General features: G+C 37.1%; 1 protein-coding gene and 1 long non-coding RNA gene across 2 annotated transcripts in view; both read right to left on the bottom strand.

Moving 5' to 3' along the window:
• Positions 1–18,810, bottom strand: part of LOC143205797 (uncharacterized) — a 489,432-nt gene that overhangs the window by 373,937 nt on the left and 96,685 nt on the right. The window lies entirely within an intron of this gene.
• LOC143205837 (piwi-like protein Siwi) lies at positions 6,905–18,575 on the bottom strand. The gene is given in 14 exon segments (XM_076418855.1): positions 6,905–6,976; positions 7,021–7,075; positions 9,290–9,460; positions 9,901–10,000; positions 10,053–10,276; positions 13,615–13,711; positions 15,075–15,422; positions 15,549–15,666; positions 16,144–16,279; positions 16,430–16,482; positions 17,410–17,609; positions 17,672–17,771; positions 17,813–17,987; positions 18,526–18,575. Coding segments are annotated over 14 exon segments (1,899 nt in total).

Here is an 18,810-nt window from a genome sequence, read left to right as displayed (position 1 = left end):
CCATTCAACAACCGAAAAAATTGCCGACGTTAGCCCTGACGTTGCCCGGATAACGGGTCGTGGATTTATCGAGTGTCTGCAAAATTAAAATGCAGAATTTAATAATACCAATCAAGGAGGGGAGCTCTCCGCAACCCGTGTGTTGCTATAAAACGCCTTTGCTAAACCCACCCCGGCATAGCCAGTACATAACCTCCTGAGATACCAAATCAACTCACATCGATCACCTATAGTACTCCGTGATAAGAAGAGTTTCATGGAGCTTATTAGAATCTCCGTCGCACGATCAATTGATATTATCACCCGAAACAAAAATGGGGACACTTTTTTATTCCTCGCCACAAGGGACGATTACGGAAAAACTGACCAACCTGCTCGAGGAATTGAAGTATCCTTACCATTCCTTCTGTTATCCGGAGGAGCGAACATTTCGCGTAATCATAAGAAACATCCCAGAATCACTCTCTATTGACAAGGTACGTGAACATCTCTTCGATCAAGGCTTCCATCACAAATTTGTGCAAAGATGGGAATTAACATCCGTAAAGTGCGACATATTATCTAAATGACCAAACTCGGCGTCAGTGAAGGTCTAGAGGGCAAACGGTCTACCAGTACAGTGCTTAACTGCCAGCTTTTAGGATATTCGAGCTCGCATTGCCGAACCACCCGCACAACACCAGATCATGTACTAAAATCCCAGAAGCACCACCAAAGTGCAACAACTGCGGTGAAATTCACACCGCAAACTTCACACCGGTTACAGCTGCCACCCTGCTACAAGGAAACCAAAAATTTCTACCGAATCCAGACCTACATAAGGTTCTGCATGGAGTAAATAAGATGACAGGAATATAGCCCAAAAACCAGTCGCTACCCAACCTCCTTCAACTCAAACTCCTGCTCCAGCCACTACACTGGAGCTTAACTTTCCTATGAAGGCGTTTACTGACGCGCTGGTATAAGCGGAACATTTATCTGTTCATTTAACTTACAGCAGCTTTTTAAATCTTCGAAACGGCTGTTCCAAAATATCTTAAACTGATGACATGGAATGCAAATAATTTAGTTGGAAATCAAGCAGAATTTTAAGACGTCATAACATTCGATGACGCTAACATTGCTCTCATTCATCTCATCTGTATAGGAAATCTTCTGCATTCAACTAAACCGAATACCGCTTCAAGGAACATTTCCAAAAATAATAGGTGGAGATTTCAAAGCCCACCATCCCATCTGGGGTTATTCCAGAGCGAACCACGCGGGTAACGATATCGTAGCTGTAAGTGCAGATCTGAGCTACGGACTTGGACGGCTAGATGAACCCACCCATCACCCCAGTTCAGTTTCTCAAGGCGTAGCAAGAGGCCTTGATTTATTTATACTTCAAGACCTAAATCCGCCTTCCAAAGTCCGAGTCCTTGAAGAACTAAACACTGATCATCCTCCGGTCCTTTTCAAACTCGGAGACTGCGCCACTACTCAAATCGCACTCATAAGATTCAGGAAAATGGCCGACTGGAAGAACTAATCTCTTCTCCTGGAATTCGATCCAACTCCGAAAGTTAACACTCCAGAATAGCTCGATAAATCCGTACTCAAGCCAACTCCTAATTTTGTGTTACTCGTAAAACCTGCCACATTTGATATTTCATCAAAACTCCAACCGTGGAGAAACAACCTTCCCGCTCCTCTTAAACGTGCAATTCGCATCAAAAACGGTCTAAACAGATTAGCTCGAGATTCATTCTTGATTCTGCAGACAAAAATGAGGCGAGCAGAGCAAGCAAGGGGGTAAGGAAGGCCGTCTCGACCTCGAAATGCAACTCATTTCTCGCGGACCAAATACTGGATGGCCCCCCTACTTTCTGATGTGTCTCCATAAGCCTCGTGGGGAAGACGCATAATGTTATCCTCCCTGAAGTCGGCGGTTACAGGAAATTTCGTAGTGACTGACCAAGAAAATTCGAGTTCCTCACAGAGACTCACGAGGCTCATATAAATTGCCTCCCACTGGCAGAGAACACTAAAGCTAAAGACAACGACACTGTTATCAACTAATTTAACTCAATCAAAAGACCAGTAACCACAGCCTTCCTTCTCAATCATTTCGTATCTCCAAAGTCTCAATAGACTATTATCGTCAAACTTCAAACAAAAAATCTCCAGGTTTCAACGAAATATCGATTACCCAGTTAAAAAAGCTCCAGCATAAGTAGCTCGCGGAACCGGCAAACATCATTAACTCCATCATGAGGCTGCAACATTTCCCGGCATCTTGGAAACACGAGAGCTAACCAAAGACCTTCATTCTAGACCTAACCAAAGCCTTCGAGAAGGTCAGGCACGACGGTTTGATCGCAAAATGCCTGCTGTTAGGCCTCCCAGAAAACCTAACCGCTCTCATCAAGTCCTATCTATCGGACAGATTTTTCCAGTTTAAGATTAGGAAAACAGTTTCTAGTCGAAAACAAATCGATGCTAGCGTACCTCAAGGTTCCCCGCTGGCCCTAGCCTTATCTAAACTCTTTATTTCAGAGCCCCTTTATTTCATCTGCCCGGAAAAGGGCATATTGACGTGGTGTTTTACGCTGACGACATTGCTTTCCTCACGATCGCGAAAGCCATCTCACTGCTCGGGGGTGGCTTTGACACGAGCATAAGCCGTAGCGTTGTTACAATTCTATATTTCAAGGCAACTGTTCTACCATCTTTTTGGGCGACTATATTTACATGGCTCATGGTGATAAGTTAGCAGCCGCTATCGAATTGTCTCTAAATATCCCTACGTATAAACTAATCAAATGCTCCTATTTTCAATCAAAATACTGTAAAGAGTGTTAGCTGTCACTAAACAATTTTAATATATTAGTTTTAATTATAACAGTATAACACGATGGACATAAACATGGATATGAATATATTATTGAAAGAAAACGAATACTTAATAACAAATAACTAGCGTCTAAACCAACAACTGTTGCAATTATCTAAGGATATGGCTGCTATCCGTTTACAACTGCAAGGTCACACACGCAAGATACAACAAAAAGGCACACTAATTATGCAGAAGACTACTACACTGATGAAGATGAACTAGCATTAGAGGTACAGTCTAACTGGACCGAAGTTACAAACAAGAAGCATAAAAACAGGAAGAAGTCAGAGATAACGCCTTTGAAAATCGTAAAAAGTAGTATAAATATTAAAAAAAGAAGCAAGAATACAAAACAGAGGGATTTCCCCCCCTCCGATAAAGGTAAGCAATGTTGGCAATTTTAATTTATTTAGATCACAAATAAAGGGAGTAGACTCTGACCGAGTGCAGTTTTAAGATTTGCCTAACGAAGATATTAACGTAAACCTTAGTGATGAAAGGGACTACAGGAATTTAAAAAAACATCTTATTGAGATGAAGGAAAACAATTCATTCAATAAACCTGATTACCACACTTATCAGTTAAAAAGTGATAAGTGGTATAGAACAGCCATTAGAGGATTACCGTCCACAACAAATCATGGCGATATTATATCGGAATTACGGGCTTGCGGGCACGAAGTAGGCGAAAAACAAATTAAAACTTTTCCGTTGTTCTACGTAGACATGACACAAAACGAAAATAATAAAAATATATATGACATAAATTATTAACTAGACTGTAGGATAAAAGTGGAACCTCCGAAGAAAGACAATAATATACCACAATGCACAAACTATCAAAATCTTGGACACACTAAAAATTATTGCAGTAGGGAACTAAGATGGGCGAAATGTGCCGGTAAACATCACAAAACTCAGTACAGAAAACAACGCAGTGTAGCGACATGGGTGTTGTGCAATGAAAAAGGTCACCCCGCCAATTATAAGGGATGTGCATTATATCAAAAATAAATGAAAGAACTCCAGCGAGAGAAACTTAGAGCAGAACAACACTTATAAACGCCACCAACTATATAAACACCACCAACATATCAAATAATATATCAGTACATACGAAACTGTAGAAAGCTGCAGCCAACGAGCCAATTATCGTCGACATGATGAAATTGCTCAAAGAATTATCAGTTAGCAGACATGGTGGAAAAATTGGAGAAATCCAGATTGAGGAAAACTACCCAAAACTAGCTAAAGAAAAACAAAAATGAGTAATTCGTTTTTAAGAATTATAATTTGGTCCGTAAACGGACTAAATTAAAGCGTCCGGGAACTAGAATTATTCTTAAAGATAAGTAACATAGATATATCTCTCTTTTCAGAAAAACATATCTCATATAAAATAAACTACATTAAAATACGGGGTTATGATGCTTACTGGATACTACACACCAGTGAGCAGGCTCGAGGCGGAACAGCTTTAATAATTAAACAAAATATACACTCGATCAAGAAGAGATTAAAAATGAAAAAATACAAACTACGATCATCAGTACCGAAAAACACGGGGCTGAAATAAATATTGACCCTATATATTGTCCACCAAGACATAAAATGACAGAACAACAATATAAAGATATCTCTTCAAAATTAGACCCAAGGTTTATTATTGGTAGAGACTTTAATGGTAAACATACAACTTGGGGTTCACGAATAATAACACCTGGACGAGGAAACGAATTACTCAAAGCTTACAAATTGTAATTATTATTCAGATCTGCTGGATTTCTACATTACAAAAGGCATCTCATTAAATCAAATCAGTACAGAAAGCCTGTGCGATCTAACATTTGATCACACTCCTGTATTGTTAACACTGAGCGCTATAGCAAGAGGGAAATTAGAATATGAAGAAATATGCTCACTCGAAATTTATTTTTCGAGTACCGCCATTTAAATATGATCGAATTTCAATATGATCAAATTTCTGCACTGGAAGTTGCCACTGAAATTGATAACCTCAATCCTAAAAAGGCACCTGGTATAGATGACATTTCATCTGGATTATTGAAAGAAATGCCACGAAAAGCAATCATCATGTTGACATATATATTTAAGACCTGTTTAAGGCTGAAGCATGTCCCGGAATGCTTTAAGGTGGCACAAATAATTATGCTCAAAGAACCTGACAAACCTGCAGAACTAGTCGGATCTTACATGCCTATTTCGCTACTACCTGCAATATCAAAACTATTTGACACACTCATTTTTAAACGTATTAAAGTTTAAACAGAGTAACTGCGGCTATTAGAAGAGCGTTTGAGGAAAAGAAATACTGCCCTGTAATATTCCTGGATGTCTCACAAGCTTTTGATCGGATTTGGCATTTGGGATTAATATGTATGATGAGCAAATTGTTACCGCGTAACTACTGTCAATTGCTGGAGTCATATTTATTCGGAAAAAAATTTAGAGTATCGAACGAAATGGCGTTCTCGACATTTAAAACAATTTCGTCTAGAGTTCCTTAAGGTAGCGTTCTAGGACCCCTCCTGTATCTAATATACACTGCTGACGTCAACAACAAATCCAACAACAAAAGAAACACTACTTGGAACCTCTACTGATGACGCAATAATTATGGCAAAAGATATATCTCCGCCTAGGGCAATAGAAAAACTGCAAGTCCACAAAATCTACAGATGGACGAAATATTGAAAAATTCAAATTAATAACTCCAAATCTGTCCACGTTAATTTTGCATTAAGGCGAAATAATAATAACTTAATTATATCACTCTATAGATGCCCCAATCCTCAAGCAGAGTCAGCTAAATACCTAGGAATCTATCTTGACGGTAGATTAAAGTAGAAGCATCACGTTAGACAAAAAGCAAAACACATTAGAACCGAAATGAAACAACTATACTGGTTAGTCTGAAGATATTCTCAACTTATTTAAAATCAAAGAGGTTGATCTATAAAATAATTATAAAGCTAATTTGGACCTATGGGGTGCAGTGCAAACATGGGGTTGCAATAAAAATTCAAATCAACTAGTCACGCAACGCTTTTAAAACAAGGTTCTTCGATTGACTACCAATGCCTATCGCTATGTAACCAATGAAGAACTGCACTATGACTTGATTTAGTGTAAACTATAGCTATAAGTTAATAATTAATACATAATTATAATTTTATAACTGAGGAATACATATTGATGTATTTTCTCGCACTCGTCTTGCTTATTAATTAATTCTAGTACATAGGAAAAGTAGTAATAAATTATTTGTAAATAAAAATTTTGCTAAGCGTGTCTAATAAAGATGATGTAAAAAAAGAACATATATGAAAGTTGTTCAAATACTAGAAGTAGCATTTGGAAAAAAATACCATAATGTTATATTACTACTTATTTTATTTTATTCATAGAACAATGCAAACATTTCAAAATTTATCAAACACGTGCACATGTAAAAATAACTACCCATAAGCCGCACTAAACTCAACAATTGACTTCTTTCCAAAGTGACTACCATATTTTCAACCAAAATTCGGTAAGGTAATTTTAGAAGAGTCCCTTATCTATGTTGTTCTTCAGATAACAGCCATATTATCACTTCATTTTCATGGCGTTATTTCATCATTTTTCTCCGAGATATGACTGAAATATACTTGCAAGTTTATTTTATAGTTTAAAATTATAAGGGATACTAGCATAATATCTTCTTGTAAGGTCAGTGGCTCCAAATCATCCTATACAATGCAGCTTTTATTTTTTTATACTACTTAATAGTTTCGTCTGATGCTTGATGACTCGATTTGTAAAATATGTGCCTCCATATAAAGGTAATATTCTTAATTTATATTTTTATTATGTCTACCTCATAGCGAAATTTCAACATATACAGTTTTTTATTTTCGGCTGAATATATCTTCTGATTATTTAGATTATTTTTTAGTCATTACAGAGTTGTAAATGTTATTATGGAAATATCTTTAGGAATCTATAAAATACCGCTACGGAGAATCACGTTCGTCGAGTAGAATGTATGTCCAGAGCCAGAACCGCTTCGTTCATGTCTGTACTCACCATAACGCTCTAGATATACACCGTAACGTTTTTTCTTATAGCTTTAAATGTACCTGCAGGTGTTGCAAGTAAGCGATAGGCCGAGACCGCTTACCTGATGATCTTAGACTGGAAGTTCGATTAAAACAAATATTTTTATTGTTTATTGTTACATAGTTTTTATTATTACAAAAATATTGTCAAAACTTTTATGATATTAAAAAAGAATGTACAGTCATGTCTTAATTCTAAAATGTAATCCTACATTAACCAACGTTTAACTTTAAATCAGGTACGGTGGACGAACATCCAAAGTGCCTTTATGAACTACATTGTTCAGGTATGTGTGAATATAAACAAAACCTGAGAACAAAAAATCTTATTATTATCTATTATATTAAATTTATCCTAAGAAAAACAACTTTGTTCACATGCATAGATGCATCACATGTAATATAGGGTTTCGTTCAATCCGGCCATGGAAGGTCTGTAGAAAAAAAAACGATTTCATTAATTATTTAATAATATGACGAATGCAAAATTATAAATAATATGGTGAATGTGAAATAATCAAATAATATGGCAAATACAATATTATAAACATTGTGTCCCCTTTCGGTGATGATTTTCCTCAATCCTTCCTAAATAACAACAATAGGATAAATTAAATTAACTTTTTTTTGGAACTTTAATTTTTTTTAAATAATGTCCAATTATTCCAAAAATCTCAGGGATAACGCTAGGTTTCCTTATGAATTTCTGATGGGCAATGCAATGCAATACAAAATATTTATCATATTTTACATATTATTTAATTTCATTTGATAATATATCAATTATGATTTTTGTAATATTTGATAAATCGCGTAGGCGAAATTATTAAAATATATGGTGAATGCCGGATAATTATGCATGGATATTTTTTATACTTAACTTCCAAACAATACTGTATTCATTTTACATCCAGTTTGTAAAGAGGTTTGACCTTATTAAATCACTAGACCATTAAAACCGCAATATGTATTTATTTGACGAAGGCGCTACAGTAGATATTTTGCTCTATATTCTAGTCAAAAAAGAGTAAATTCATGTCATTATTGCCTATTGCAATTTGTAAATACCTTTTAATATTAGTCAATATTTTCTCTCTTATTTTTTTTTCCAATGAATAAGGATTGAATACTATCTGACACGTTCGAACATGTAACCGAATCAGGATACAAACTTCTATGATCATTACAAGTTATAAATTGACAAACGTTTTCGCACTTAATGTTATTGAATATAATTTATTTTAACATTACAGTATATCCAAAAATTACAGTTAATTATAAAGCCTCAATATATAGGTAAGAGCTAAAAGCTCTTATCTCCTCTATCTTGAACAACAGCAACTTATATGTATGATATAACTTATGAAATAAAAATAATTTAATAAAATTTTTTAGAGAAAATTGTCTGTTTGGAAAGTATACATAAAAGAATTAGGGTCATGCAGCTCTTGAGGGATGTAACACATCCTTTCATAAACTCTTACAGGGGCATAGGGTTTAAATGGGCTAAAGATAACCCTCGAAGAGGTTTAATCGAAATTATAAACATTATTTTAAAAATAATTTTTAAAGGCATGAAATAAGACCAAGAAAGATAAACTATTTGAATATATGTATATCGGTGAAACTTGAATATTTCAAAATGGTTCACTGTGTTTATGTTCATTGTGGTTCATGTGGGCAAGACATTCACAAAAAAGTGTAATGACAACAAAAATTGATTGAAAAAGGTAAAAGTTATAATAGTATTCAATTCGGTTTAGTTGGTAATTTATTTATTAATAATTAATTGCAGATATATTGCTAGTCGAGAAGGATATTCCATCAAAAACTGTTTGGATATGTGGAAGGAAGCATTGTTAAACATAACATCTTCGGTTTGGATGAACTCGATAAGACATACAGAGGAAGTATTTGATAAATAGTGGAATCGTGAACATGTTTTAGACAAATTAAAAATTAACAGTTTAATGATTGAGCCGCAAAGTGAAAGTGACTGAAGAAAACTTTCATGATATGTGATAATGTTGTGCAGAGTTAGAAATTCCTGAGTCTCAAAGTTGATGAGGTAACGTTGCAATGATTCGACGTCACAAATATCCATGGCAAAAAAACTTTGAATAGACAACATGTTTTAGAAAAGTCATTATACTATTAAACAAAATAGTGAATCTCTGTATACCACTATGCGTTCTGAAACAATATAATATGAAAATCGTCGGAGGTACCGGACACCGCGTCCTTACCTGGATATACACCAATTCGCGCCTGCAAATGTTTGCAGGCCTACCTGACAAAGGCGGCTATGTTACTGCTGAGCTCTTGCTCTTGCGCGTGCTCTATTTCCATGCTGAAATACTGCGAGCATCCAACATCGATAGATGCCACTATTCCGGTGAAAATCTTCCCTTTGTTGGCAGTATCACGGCAAACGTCGTAACCGAAAGGAGGTGCAAAAGCATTAGTGGGTCAGAAAGCTACTGACATATTACTGGAAACTTACAATGAAGTATGGAAGAAAGAACAAACACCGCAATGTTGGTAAATAGCCTGTATTGTTCTGATACATAGAAAAGATAAAAGAGGCTATAATAATTATAGATTATAAAACTATCCTGTGTGCAGTTGTTTAGATATACTATAATATTACAGAAAGTCGTCTAAAATAAGTAGTAGATAAGTCGAAAACAAAATTGCAGAGAAAATAAATAATGGAAAATTTCGACACTAAAAAACCATCACATCATATTGCACAGTCTTCCCTTGACATATCATGGTCCAGTTTCCCCGGAACCATCTTATGTTAAAACAGCGGGTTTTAGTTCGTAACCTTGGGAGTTTTGAAAATATAGGTACTCATTGGAGTACCGTCATCGTTTGAAACAACGTTACGTCACTTACCCCACGACCATCGTAAATCTAGGCATGGTGGATCCCCACGGCGAACCGCCAGGCTTACAGTTCATCTGTATGGCGATCTTCGTAGCTATCGACCTGTTATCTGAAATCAAACGAGAATGAGCGCCGATATCAGGAATTCCATGAGCACCTACTCTTCTGAGCGGTCCTCGCTATGGCCACCTGGCACGGCATCGCCCTATCCACGTAGCATTTCTTCTTCACCGCGGTGTATTTATCCTGGGAGTTACTGGGAAGTACCACGAACACCATCTGGATGTGAAGGGCCGACATGGTGGATTCCAAAACGTCTAGGTACCCCTGCGCCCGATCGTCCTTCAAATCGATGGTCTTTTCGCCGAGATTTGGAATTTCATCACTGGAAACACAAACAGACATTCATTAGCCGTAAGCAATAGTAGGGGCTGATTTTGCATGATCATAGTCGGCATTTTAGCGAGTTTCGACAGCTTACGCTTGATTTTGCGACGTTGCCGTTCACAAGCGATAGGTTGAATCCAACGACTGCGGCAGCCACTTTTGTTTCAACCCTGGTGTTGGTTGGAGTTTTAGTATCACTTAATTGTTTGTCCGGTATCCGGTATTATTATATTATATATTTATACATTAAGGTAGCTTAAGCATTGTATTTAGCGTTTGGAACTATCGACTGAAAACGACTATCGACTGTTTAGTAATTGACTACATTTTACTATTGACTGTTTCAATCGCTATTTTCGGTCCGACTAATTTTTTTATTATTTACTATCGATTGTTTTAGTCCTGTAATTTCAGTTAATATTTTTGATTCTACTACTTTCATTCGACTGATTTTTAACGTTCTAAGTCTGTCGTCCTAGCCGCACCTTGGCCTTGGCAAAAATGTACTTATTTTATATTTCCATAGATTTATATGTAATATATATAATTTTATGATTTTTTGGTACTTTACTTGTAAATAACAATATATTGTATATTAATATAGCAGCATTATGGAAAGAAAATTTTCAAGATTGTTGATGTAATAGGATAAAAAGATTAGAATTGTGAGTGATAAATAGTTAAATGTTTGACTGTTTTTATAGCAAAAATAGGTAATATTTCTCGACTTTTGTTAAAAAATACTTTCATTCAATAATAAAGCATTTAATTCATTTAAAAAAGCTCTAATAATTATTGTGTGATCATGTTTAATTATCATAGATTTTTTTTCTATGATTAGGTTTATATCATATTTAATTTTTATTTATTATTTACGGTTATTGTCTATCTTTAGTTTTGATTGTCTATATTTATTATAGTATATTACGTAAAAGTAGCAATTAACATATTAAAATACGATAACATATGTGTGGGGTTTTATTCCCTCCCAGAGAAACGTTCCATTCGTTTTTACATATCCAGAGAACACTATTTTTTAACAAATATTTATAATTATTTAAAATATTTCTTTTCCTTTTTTTTTAAAGGTAGTTCGTGAAGGATTATTTACATCTCCGACTCTCTTATACTACCGTTAGAAAATATAATCACAAATAAAATTAACTACTCCAATCAATTATCTTTGTCCTTTCCTCTCTCACAATTTATACAGCAAAGGGTTCGTACATTTTCGTCTGATATCACGAATTGAAAAAGAAACTTTCAAAAACCATGCATTTGACTTTTTGAATAGTAATTACTAATTGTAGTCGCTAGTTTTTCTACTATCGACTCTTTCTTCTGTTTGAGTAGATATTAGTAGATAAACCAATGACCTGTAAATAGTGTCAAAAAACTTTAACGATACTATATATATAATTGACCATACGAATATAAAAGTTCAGATAAATATGACTCAATGTTCTTTACGTGAGTATATCCTATCAAAATCCCAGCTCGTTGATCATAAATCAAACCATAGCATTTAAGTGGAACAGTTTAACAGGAAATATCGGAGTTTTGATTACTTGAAGAGTTTTAAGGTTGGCAGCCCTATTTTGCTAAAAATAAAAGCATTTATAAATATTAGCTTAATAGTTCCGGAATTCACAAGACTCTATCAAAATAGATATTAAAATAACATAAAAACATGATTACAGCAAAACTCGCTGCTAAAATTGCAATATCTTTTGCTTATAATTTCTCTTAGAGAGGTAATTATTGATGATATTAAATAATAAGTCAATAAAATTTTATTGAAAATGTTTTTAGCTGGTTCATGCTGCACTAAATATTAGTGCGGGTATAGAGAATAACATCGCTTACAAAATGAAGAATAATACCTTAGATTTACCCAAGGAAACCCGCCTACAGATAAAGTGGGTAACCAATATTGAGCATCTTGATATTGGCTCTATTCTCAAATATACGAAATGTATAAGAACAGTGACTACACAAAAAATATTTTATTGATATAAACATAATTTAATAAAATTATTTTGTATTTTGTGTATGTGAGCATCCATCTCGTATCAGAACAATTAGTGATAACAACAATCTGAATTGGTCTTTGTAAATAATACGGTATTCCCCAGAAGACAGAATGACTTTACAGAATTATGGAGTTACAAACACTAAAAGAGAAAACACCCAAGTCCCTCCCTCAATGGAGCTAGATCTATAAAAACCCCGGAAAGAATTTCGATGCTCCCATCATACTCTAGTTTCTTATTTACCTCATCCCCGTCGAGCACAGTTCAGTTTTCAGAGTGGAAAAACATTCGAAACAAAAAAACAACAGAAAAACGCAAAAACACTGTGAAAACACCGGTGAATGATGGCAAACCAAATAGGCTTGCCGGAAGTAGCCGGCGATAATTATAATCAAGTCAATTGGAGAGTGCACGGCTCCAGGAATAAGTAGCCTATCTCTCCATACAAATAGAAGCACTGACAAGAACAATCCAGTCCATGAGCAATAACTAACCAACAAACAGGAGCCAATAAAAACCAGCACAAGAAACCGGAACCTGAAATATCAACTTCAAAGCAATGAGCGAACAAGAATACACAACGAGAGGCTTAGTCGACAGGTTCCAAATACCCAATAGCCGAAAGAAAAAGAGGCTCACGCTAATCAGTCACCAAGAGAAAAAACCAAAATGAACCGGGCAGACTATGACAGATGATTTCATCATCAATCCACTAACGAAGAAACTAACCACTGTCAAGATAATGGCTAACCTCCACACCTAGGACTAGCGAAGTAGATACATTTTCCAACTTCAAGACACTAAAGCAGCGAGTTCCCAAAACAACAACCGAAGCGACGGAGAGCACCGCAACCATCAGACGTAAGCATATTTTTCCTGATAAAAAAGCTGATGAATACCGCCACAAAGTCAGATTGAAATAAAATTCCCGATACCACAAACCTTTGTGTTACAAAAAATAGTAACACCAAAATGTGCAAAGCTGAATCATGCTTCGATCTATGATCTGATCAGTGAACAGTTATTATAAGTTAAACAAACTGTTAAAGAAGTAAAACAAACAATACTTAAAGAAATCAATGATAAAAAAGCTCCTGGTTTTGACCTTATTACTGGAAGTATCTTAAAAGAACTGTTAGGAAAGTGCATAAAATTTTTAACATATATATTTAATGCCATGCTATGACTTAATTAGTTTCCTAGCATTTGGAAAGTAGTTCAAATCACTATGATTCTTAAGCCTGGGAAAAAAAGCGCAGGGCAGTCTTTTATTATATCTCATGTATACAGTTGATCTACTGACCTCAAGAAACACTGCTGTTGCAACATATGTTGACGATACATCGGTTTTATCATCACACCAGGATCCATTATCAGCCACAAGAAACCTCCAACTTCATCTTAACAAAGTCGAACCTATGGTTGAAATGCGGTGTATCAAAGCAAATGAAACACAATCTACACATGTGACTTTCACCCTTTGTAGAAGAACATATCCCTCAGTAAAATGGAATAATCATGAACCGCGAGCTAACAACGTTAAATATCAGGGAATGCATTACGATCGACGTTTAACATTGAAAAATATATAGATATATAATACATATACATATCACTTATGGGACGGTTTACTCGATTTTTAGAAAAAAACAATAAGCATACAAGATATAGATATCATTGATATTTTTATTATACAGCATCTATGTTTATAAAACATGTACTTTAAATTATTCAAGAACATAAAACCAATAACACATATTCAGACCAGCAGATTGCTAAATAAATATTTTTGGTGAAAAAATACGGGAAAATATCTATAGAAATGGGACTGACTTTGGAAAGTCCTCTAATAAGATTTTCAATATCTAATTGCTTTAAGAACAAAACTCATAAAACATAGAACAGACGTATTTTTTTTTTGATCTGGCCTAAAACCAGGGGGTGGAATGTATGACGCATACCTGGTCGCGGAAACTTGCCCTGGAGTGACGAGTATGTACGACTGCCTCTGGGCTTACCAATACACTAAACAGAAACCGCCTCACAATTGACCCCTGTTGATCGCTACTGCTACTCTATTAAGTTTGGGGATATGGCACCCGCTGATCGGGCAGCAGTTGTTGGGTCGGAAGACCCGGCGATTCTATTGATTCGCGAACCTAAGTTAACACACAACTGGATGCTGTTGTATGGTGAAAAAATTATGACTGTATCGACGGATGAAGTCGTTTCAGCCTAGAAAAGGGGGTGAGTTAAGCCGTGACGCGGTGCTAAGCTCCCAGCATGTCAACCAGCTCGCGAACAAGCGCATTTTCAGAAGAACTTGAGTTGAGTTGTTGTTTGTGGAATGATTGAGATATGAAGTGCTTGATTTCTGGAGCGTAAGTTTCCCTATGAATTTAAGTATTTCTGACAAACCATGAAGCGTTTAATATTCTCCTGAGGAGCTTATTTTTGAAATTTTGAAGCAGTTTGACCCGGTTGGGTGTAGCAAACTTGAAGTAGACATTAGATCCGTAGGGGAGTACGGATCGTATTAACATCTTGTAATATAAGCATTTGATCGAAATGGGAAGTCTAGTAGAAGGGCAGATCAGAGAAGATAGCAGGTTTGCTATCCCCCAACCTTTCTGGATTGCTTTCTGGATTTGGGAATGCCAATCGAACCGCCGGTCGAAGTGAAGACATAGGCACGTGACGTTATCCAGCCATGGACTTATTGCGATGTCGATCTTAAGTTGCGATTTGCGCAGTTCCTAATGCTTCTTATGGAATATGATGGCCTGGTTTTCAGTTGGTTGATTTGCAACCTCCAGAATTTGAAGCACTTGAATGCATGATCGAGGTGCTTCTGTAAACGTTCATGAATTGTAACTTCGAACCTTGCAGCCGTGAAGGTAGCAGTATCGTCAGCGTAAAACGCGACGCCAATGTGCTTTTTCCTCGGCAGATCTGAAATAAAGAGGTTAAATAAGGCTGTGGCCAGAGGGGCACCTTGAGGTACACCAGCATCGATTTGTTTACGACTGGAAAATGATTCTCCGATTTTGACCTGGAAAGATCTGTCCGAGAGATAGAACTTGCTGAGACCGGTTAGGTCTTCTGGGAGACCTAACCTCACGCACTTTCCGATCAAACCGTCGTGCCAGACCTTGTCGAAGATTTTGGTTAGGTCCAGAAGGACTGCTCCACGCTTTTTACGATGGTCAAGAGCGTGATGGATGTGTGCGGCCAGACGGGTAGCCTGATGGACGGATAAGTTGTGAGCGCGAGAGCCGAATTTTTCATCAGGACTGATGTTGATTTCCTTTGTGAAAAAGTTAAGAGCGTAGAGTATTGCCCGCTCGGCAAGCTTCTGCAAAGCAAATGGCACTAAGAAGGTTGATAGGCCTATAGTCAGACGGATCAGATTTTGCTCCTTTCTTGGAGATAATCGCTATATGTGCGTGTTTCCAAGACGCCGGGAAATGTTGCAGCCTCGTGATGGAGTTAATGAGGTTCGCCAAATCTGCGAGTTGCTTATGCGGGAGCTTTTTTAAATGGGTAATCGATATTCCGTCGAAACCTGGAGATTTTTCGGTTTGAAGTTTGAAGTCATTGGAGGCACGAAATGGTTGGGAGGAAAGGCTGGGATTATTGGTCTTTTGATGGAGCTGGATTCGTTGATGACAGTGTCTTTGTCTTTAGCTTTAGTGTTCTCTGCGGGTGGGAGTCATTTCATCTGAGCTTCGTAGGTCTCTGCAAGTAGCTCGACATTTTCTTGGTCAGTGACTGCGAAATTTTCTGTAACCGCTGACTTCAGGGGAGGGATGACATTGTGTGTCTTTCTCACGAGGCATTTGGAGACGCGCCAGAAGGAAGGGGGCCATCCAGTCTTTAGTCCGCGAGAAACGGCTTCCATTTTATTGCTCGCCAAGTCGAGACGGCCACCGTTACACCCTTGCATACTCTGTTCGCTTCCCTTTTGTCTGCAGCATCAAGAGTGAATCGAGCTAATCTGCTTAAACCGTTTTTGATGCGAATTTTGCGTTTAAGAGGAGCGGGAAGGTTTTTTTTTCACGGTTAGGATTGCGATGAAATTTCGACTGTGACAGACTCGTAAGCAAACTGAATATCACGAGTTGGCTTCCTCGAGCTCTTCTGGTGTGTTAATTTTCGGAATTGGATCGAACTTCAGGAGAAGGGATTGGTAATTTTTCCAGTCAGTTTATTTCCTGAATCTTCTGAGTTTCACTGAGTGGTGGCGCAGTTTCCTAGTTTGAGAAGGAACGGAGGATGATCAGAGTCTAATTCGTCAAAAACTCGAGCTTCAGAAGGGCGATTTACATGTTGAAGAATAAGGGAGAAGTTTTTCTATATAGGATGAATGTTAGCGAAAATAAATGAACAGCAAAAAAAGCCCAACTCCTGGTCGAATTGCTCGGAAAATAAATGGAATGCCTGTCGTGGAAGTGGCGCCAGTCAAAACACCAAAGTCACCAGAGAGGGTAAAAATTTAGAGAAATCGTCTCCAAACTATTTCCAAAACCATCTAATCTCACCAAAAACAAAAAATCATAAGCAATCCTAATACCAAAAGCCACCACACAAGCAGCTCTCGGAATTAACCAACTTCACAAATTCCATGATGCAACTGCAAAATACGTCTCTCATATATACAATTGTTAATTAGGTGGATTAGGCCACCAGGGGAATACTACCTCTACCTCATGGGTGTTGTGGAAAAGAGTTCAATGTAAACAAAACAAATCAAACCCACAAACTATTTTACCTGTGTTCTTAATTGTACTTTTAAGTCCTTCGATAATATATGTACAGGATGTACTAACTATAATGTTAAAATTAATTATATTTGATAACATTTATTTCATTTAGATTACAATTTTGTTGTAACTGAATGAAATGAACTAAAACTCAGTGTTGATGCGACAACATTGCTACGTTTCGACGGCACACATATCCACGACGCATTACTAAAAAAACTTTGAATAGATTATACTTACCACTTGGTCCGATACGGGTGCTCAGTCCGCTGTTTGCTCAGCGAATTAATTAGCTGGAAGCTCTCTCTCTCTCTCTCTCTCTCTCTCTCTCTCTCTCTCTCTCTCTCTCTCTGTTTCTCCGTTAGACCCGTCATCGTACATAACTGGGGCACCAGCATGACGATCTATGGAGGGCTGGCTCCGATTTCTCGCGGTTTGAACCGGGAAAGGAGCATTGGCTGATTATTGCCGGTTATGCGAACGCGGTATCTCTCCTCGAACTCACTGAAGTACTGACGGTAACTAATTTCGGTTCCTGGAAACAACTGGCACAGCATAATCACACGACGAGTCCCCGAATAGCGCCGATAATCTTACCATCGCGTTTCTTGAACTTGCTATCTATAATCGACGGTAAATCTTGTTGTCGTAGTAGGTCATGACGATGCAGCCTATCACGCGTTGCTGGAACTCCTTCCTGTCATAGATGTTGTCGGTACGGAGGACCTGCAAATATACGAACGAGATAAGCTTCAGTCTTGGCTGAAGAATTCTACAACGCACCTTAAAGTTTAGATCGATGTTCAGCACGATCTGTTTTTTGTGCTGCCTCATCGACGTGATATAACCGGGCCACAGCTGCCGATGAGATTGAACATCTGCAGGTAGTGCCAGTCGCCCCAGTTCACCTCTCCTGCCAAGCGAATGGACACCAAGTATTTCACGTCTTATGCAAAACATCACTCGCCAATGAGTCGACGGAAACTTGAAAATAAACTCGGTTAACACAATCGGCAGGACCTGCCCTATTTACCTTACGTTGTCTCTTTTGATAAATCCTTGTTGTTTTGACAAATATATAGAAATAACAAACACCTTCCAATGTTGGTATCAGCATGTAATGACTAGCGATCATGGTTTAAATTTTTTTTTAATTCTACTCCAAAAATCTATAGCCTATAAGAGCACAAAACTAACTAAAAGGCTGGAAATGAATAGATTTGTCATCGTAGGAGAGAAAATATATAAAACTGATACGAAATTAAAAAACATGAGAGACGTGTTAAAAGTTTGCAGTTATTGATGTTGGATAATGTTGACTTATAGGATGATGGGACTAGCTGGTAGCTAAATTAGCTACAGAATCATTGAGTTACTAGCTGAGCATTTTTAGATATATCGGGGTAGATTCAGACAACCAAATGTGCACTGCAAAAAGGTTTTGAACTCACATCTTCAGTAGCTCTGAAAAACTCGGTTGGCACAACCATATATCTACCATATTAACTAAACTAGAAAGTATGTTTACGAATGCTCTGCGAACTAGGTCCGTCGTGTTTTTGTATCGTCCGGTTCGGGTTTAAAATCGACACGGTACTGATTCAGTCCCCATTTTGTCACGCTCAGCGGCAGAAAAAAGTTCGCTTTAAGTAAGATTTTGGCTCCATCCACGCCTGCAAAAGAGAAAATCACCTCAACCATCACCTATTATGTCATAAGTAAGTTTAGAGGTCCTA

Source organism: Rhynchophorus ferrugineus, unplaced genomic scaffold (genome assembly GCF_030347505.1).
Source record: "Rhynchophorus ferrugineus isolate W39M unplaced genomic scaffold, kcgeb_rfMv2 rfM17, whole genome shotgun sequence".
In the NCBI taxonomy this organism is placed as follows: Eukaryota; Metazoa; Arthropoda; class Insecta; order Coleoptera; family Curculionidae; genus Rhynchophorus; species Rhynchophorus ferrugineus.
The sequence above is the reverse complement of the archived record's forward strand: the minus strand, read 5'-3'. Positions and strand labels throughout refer to the sequence as shown.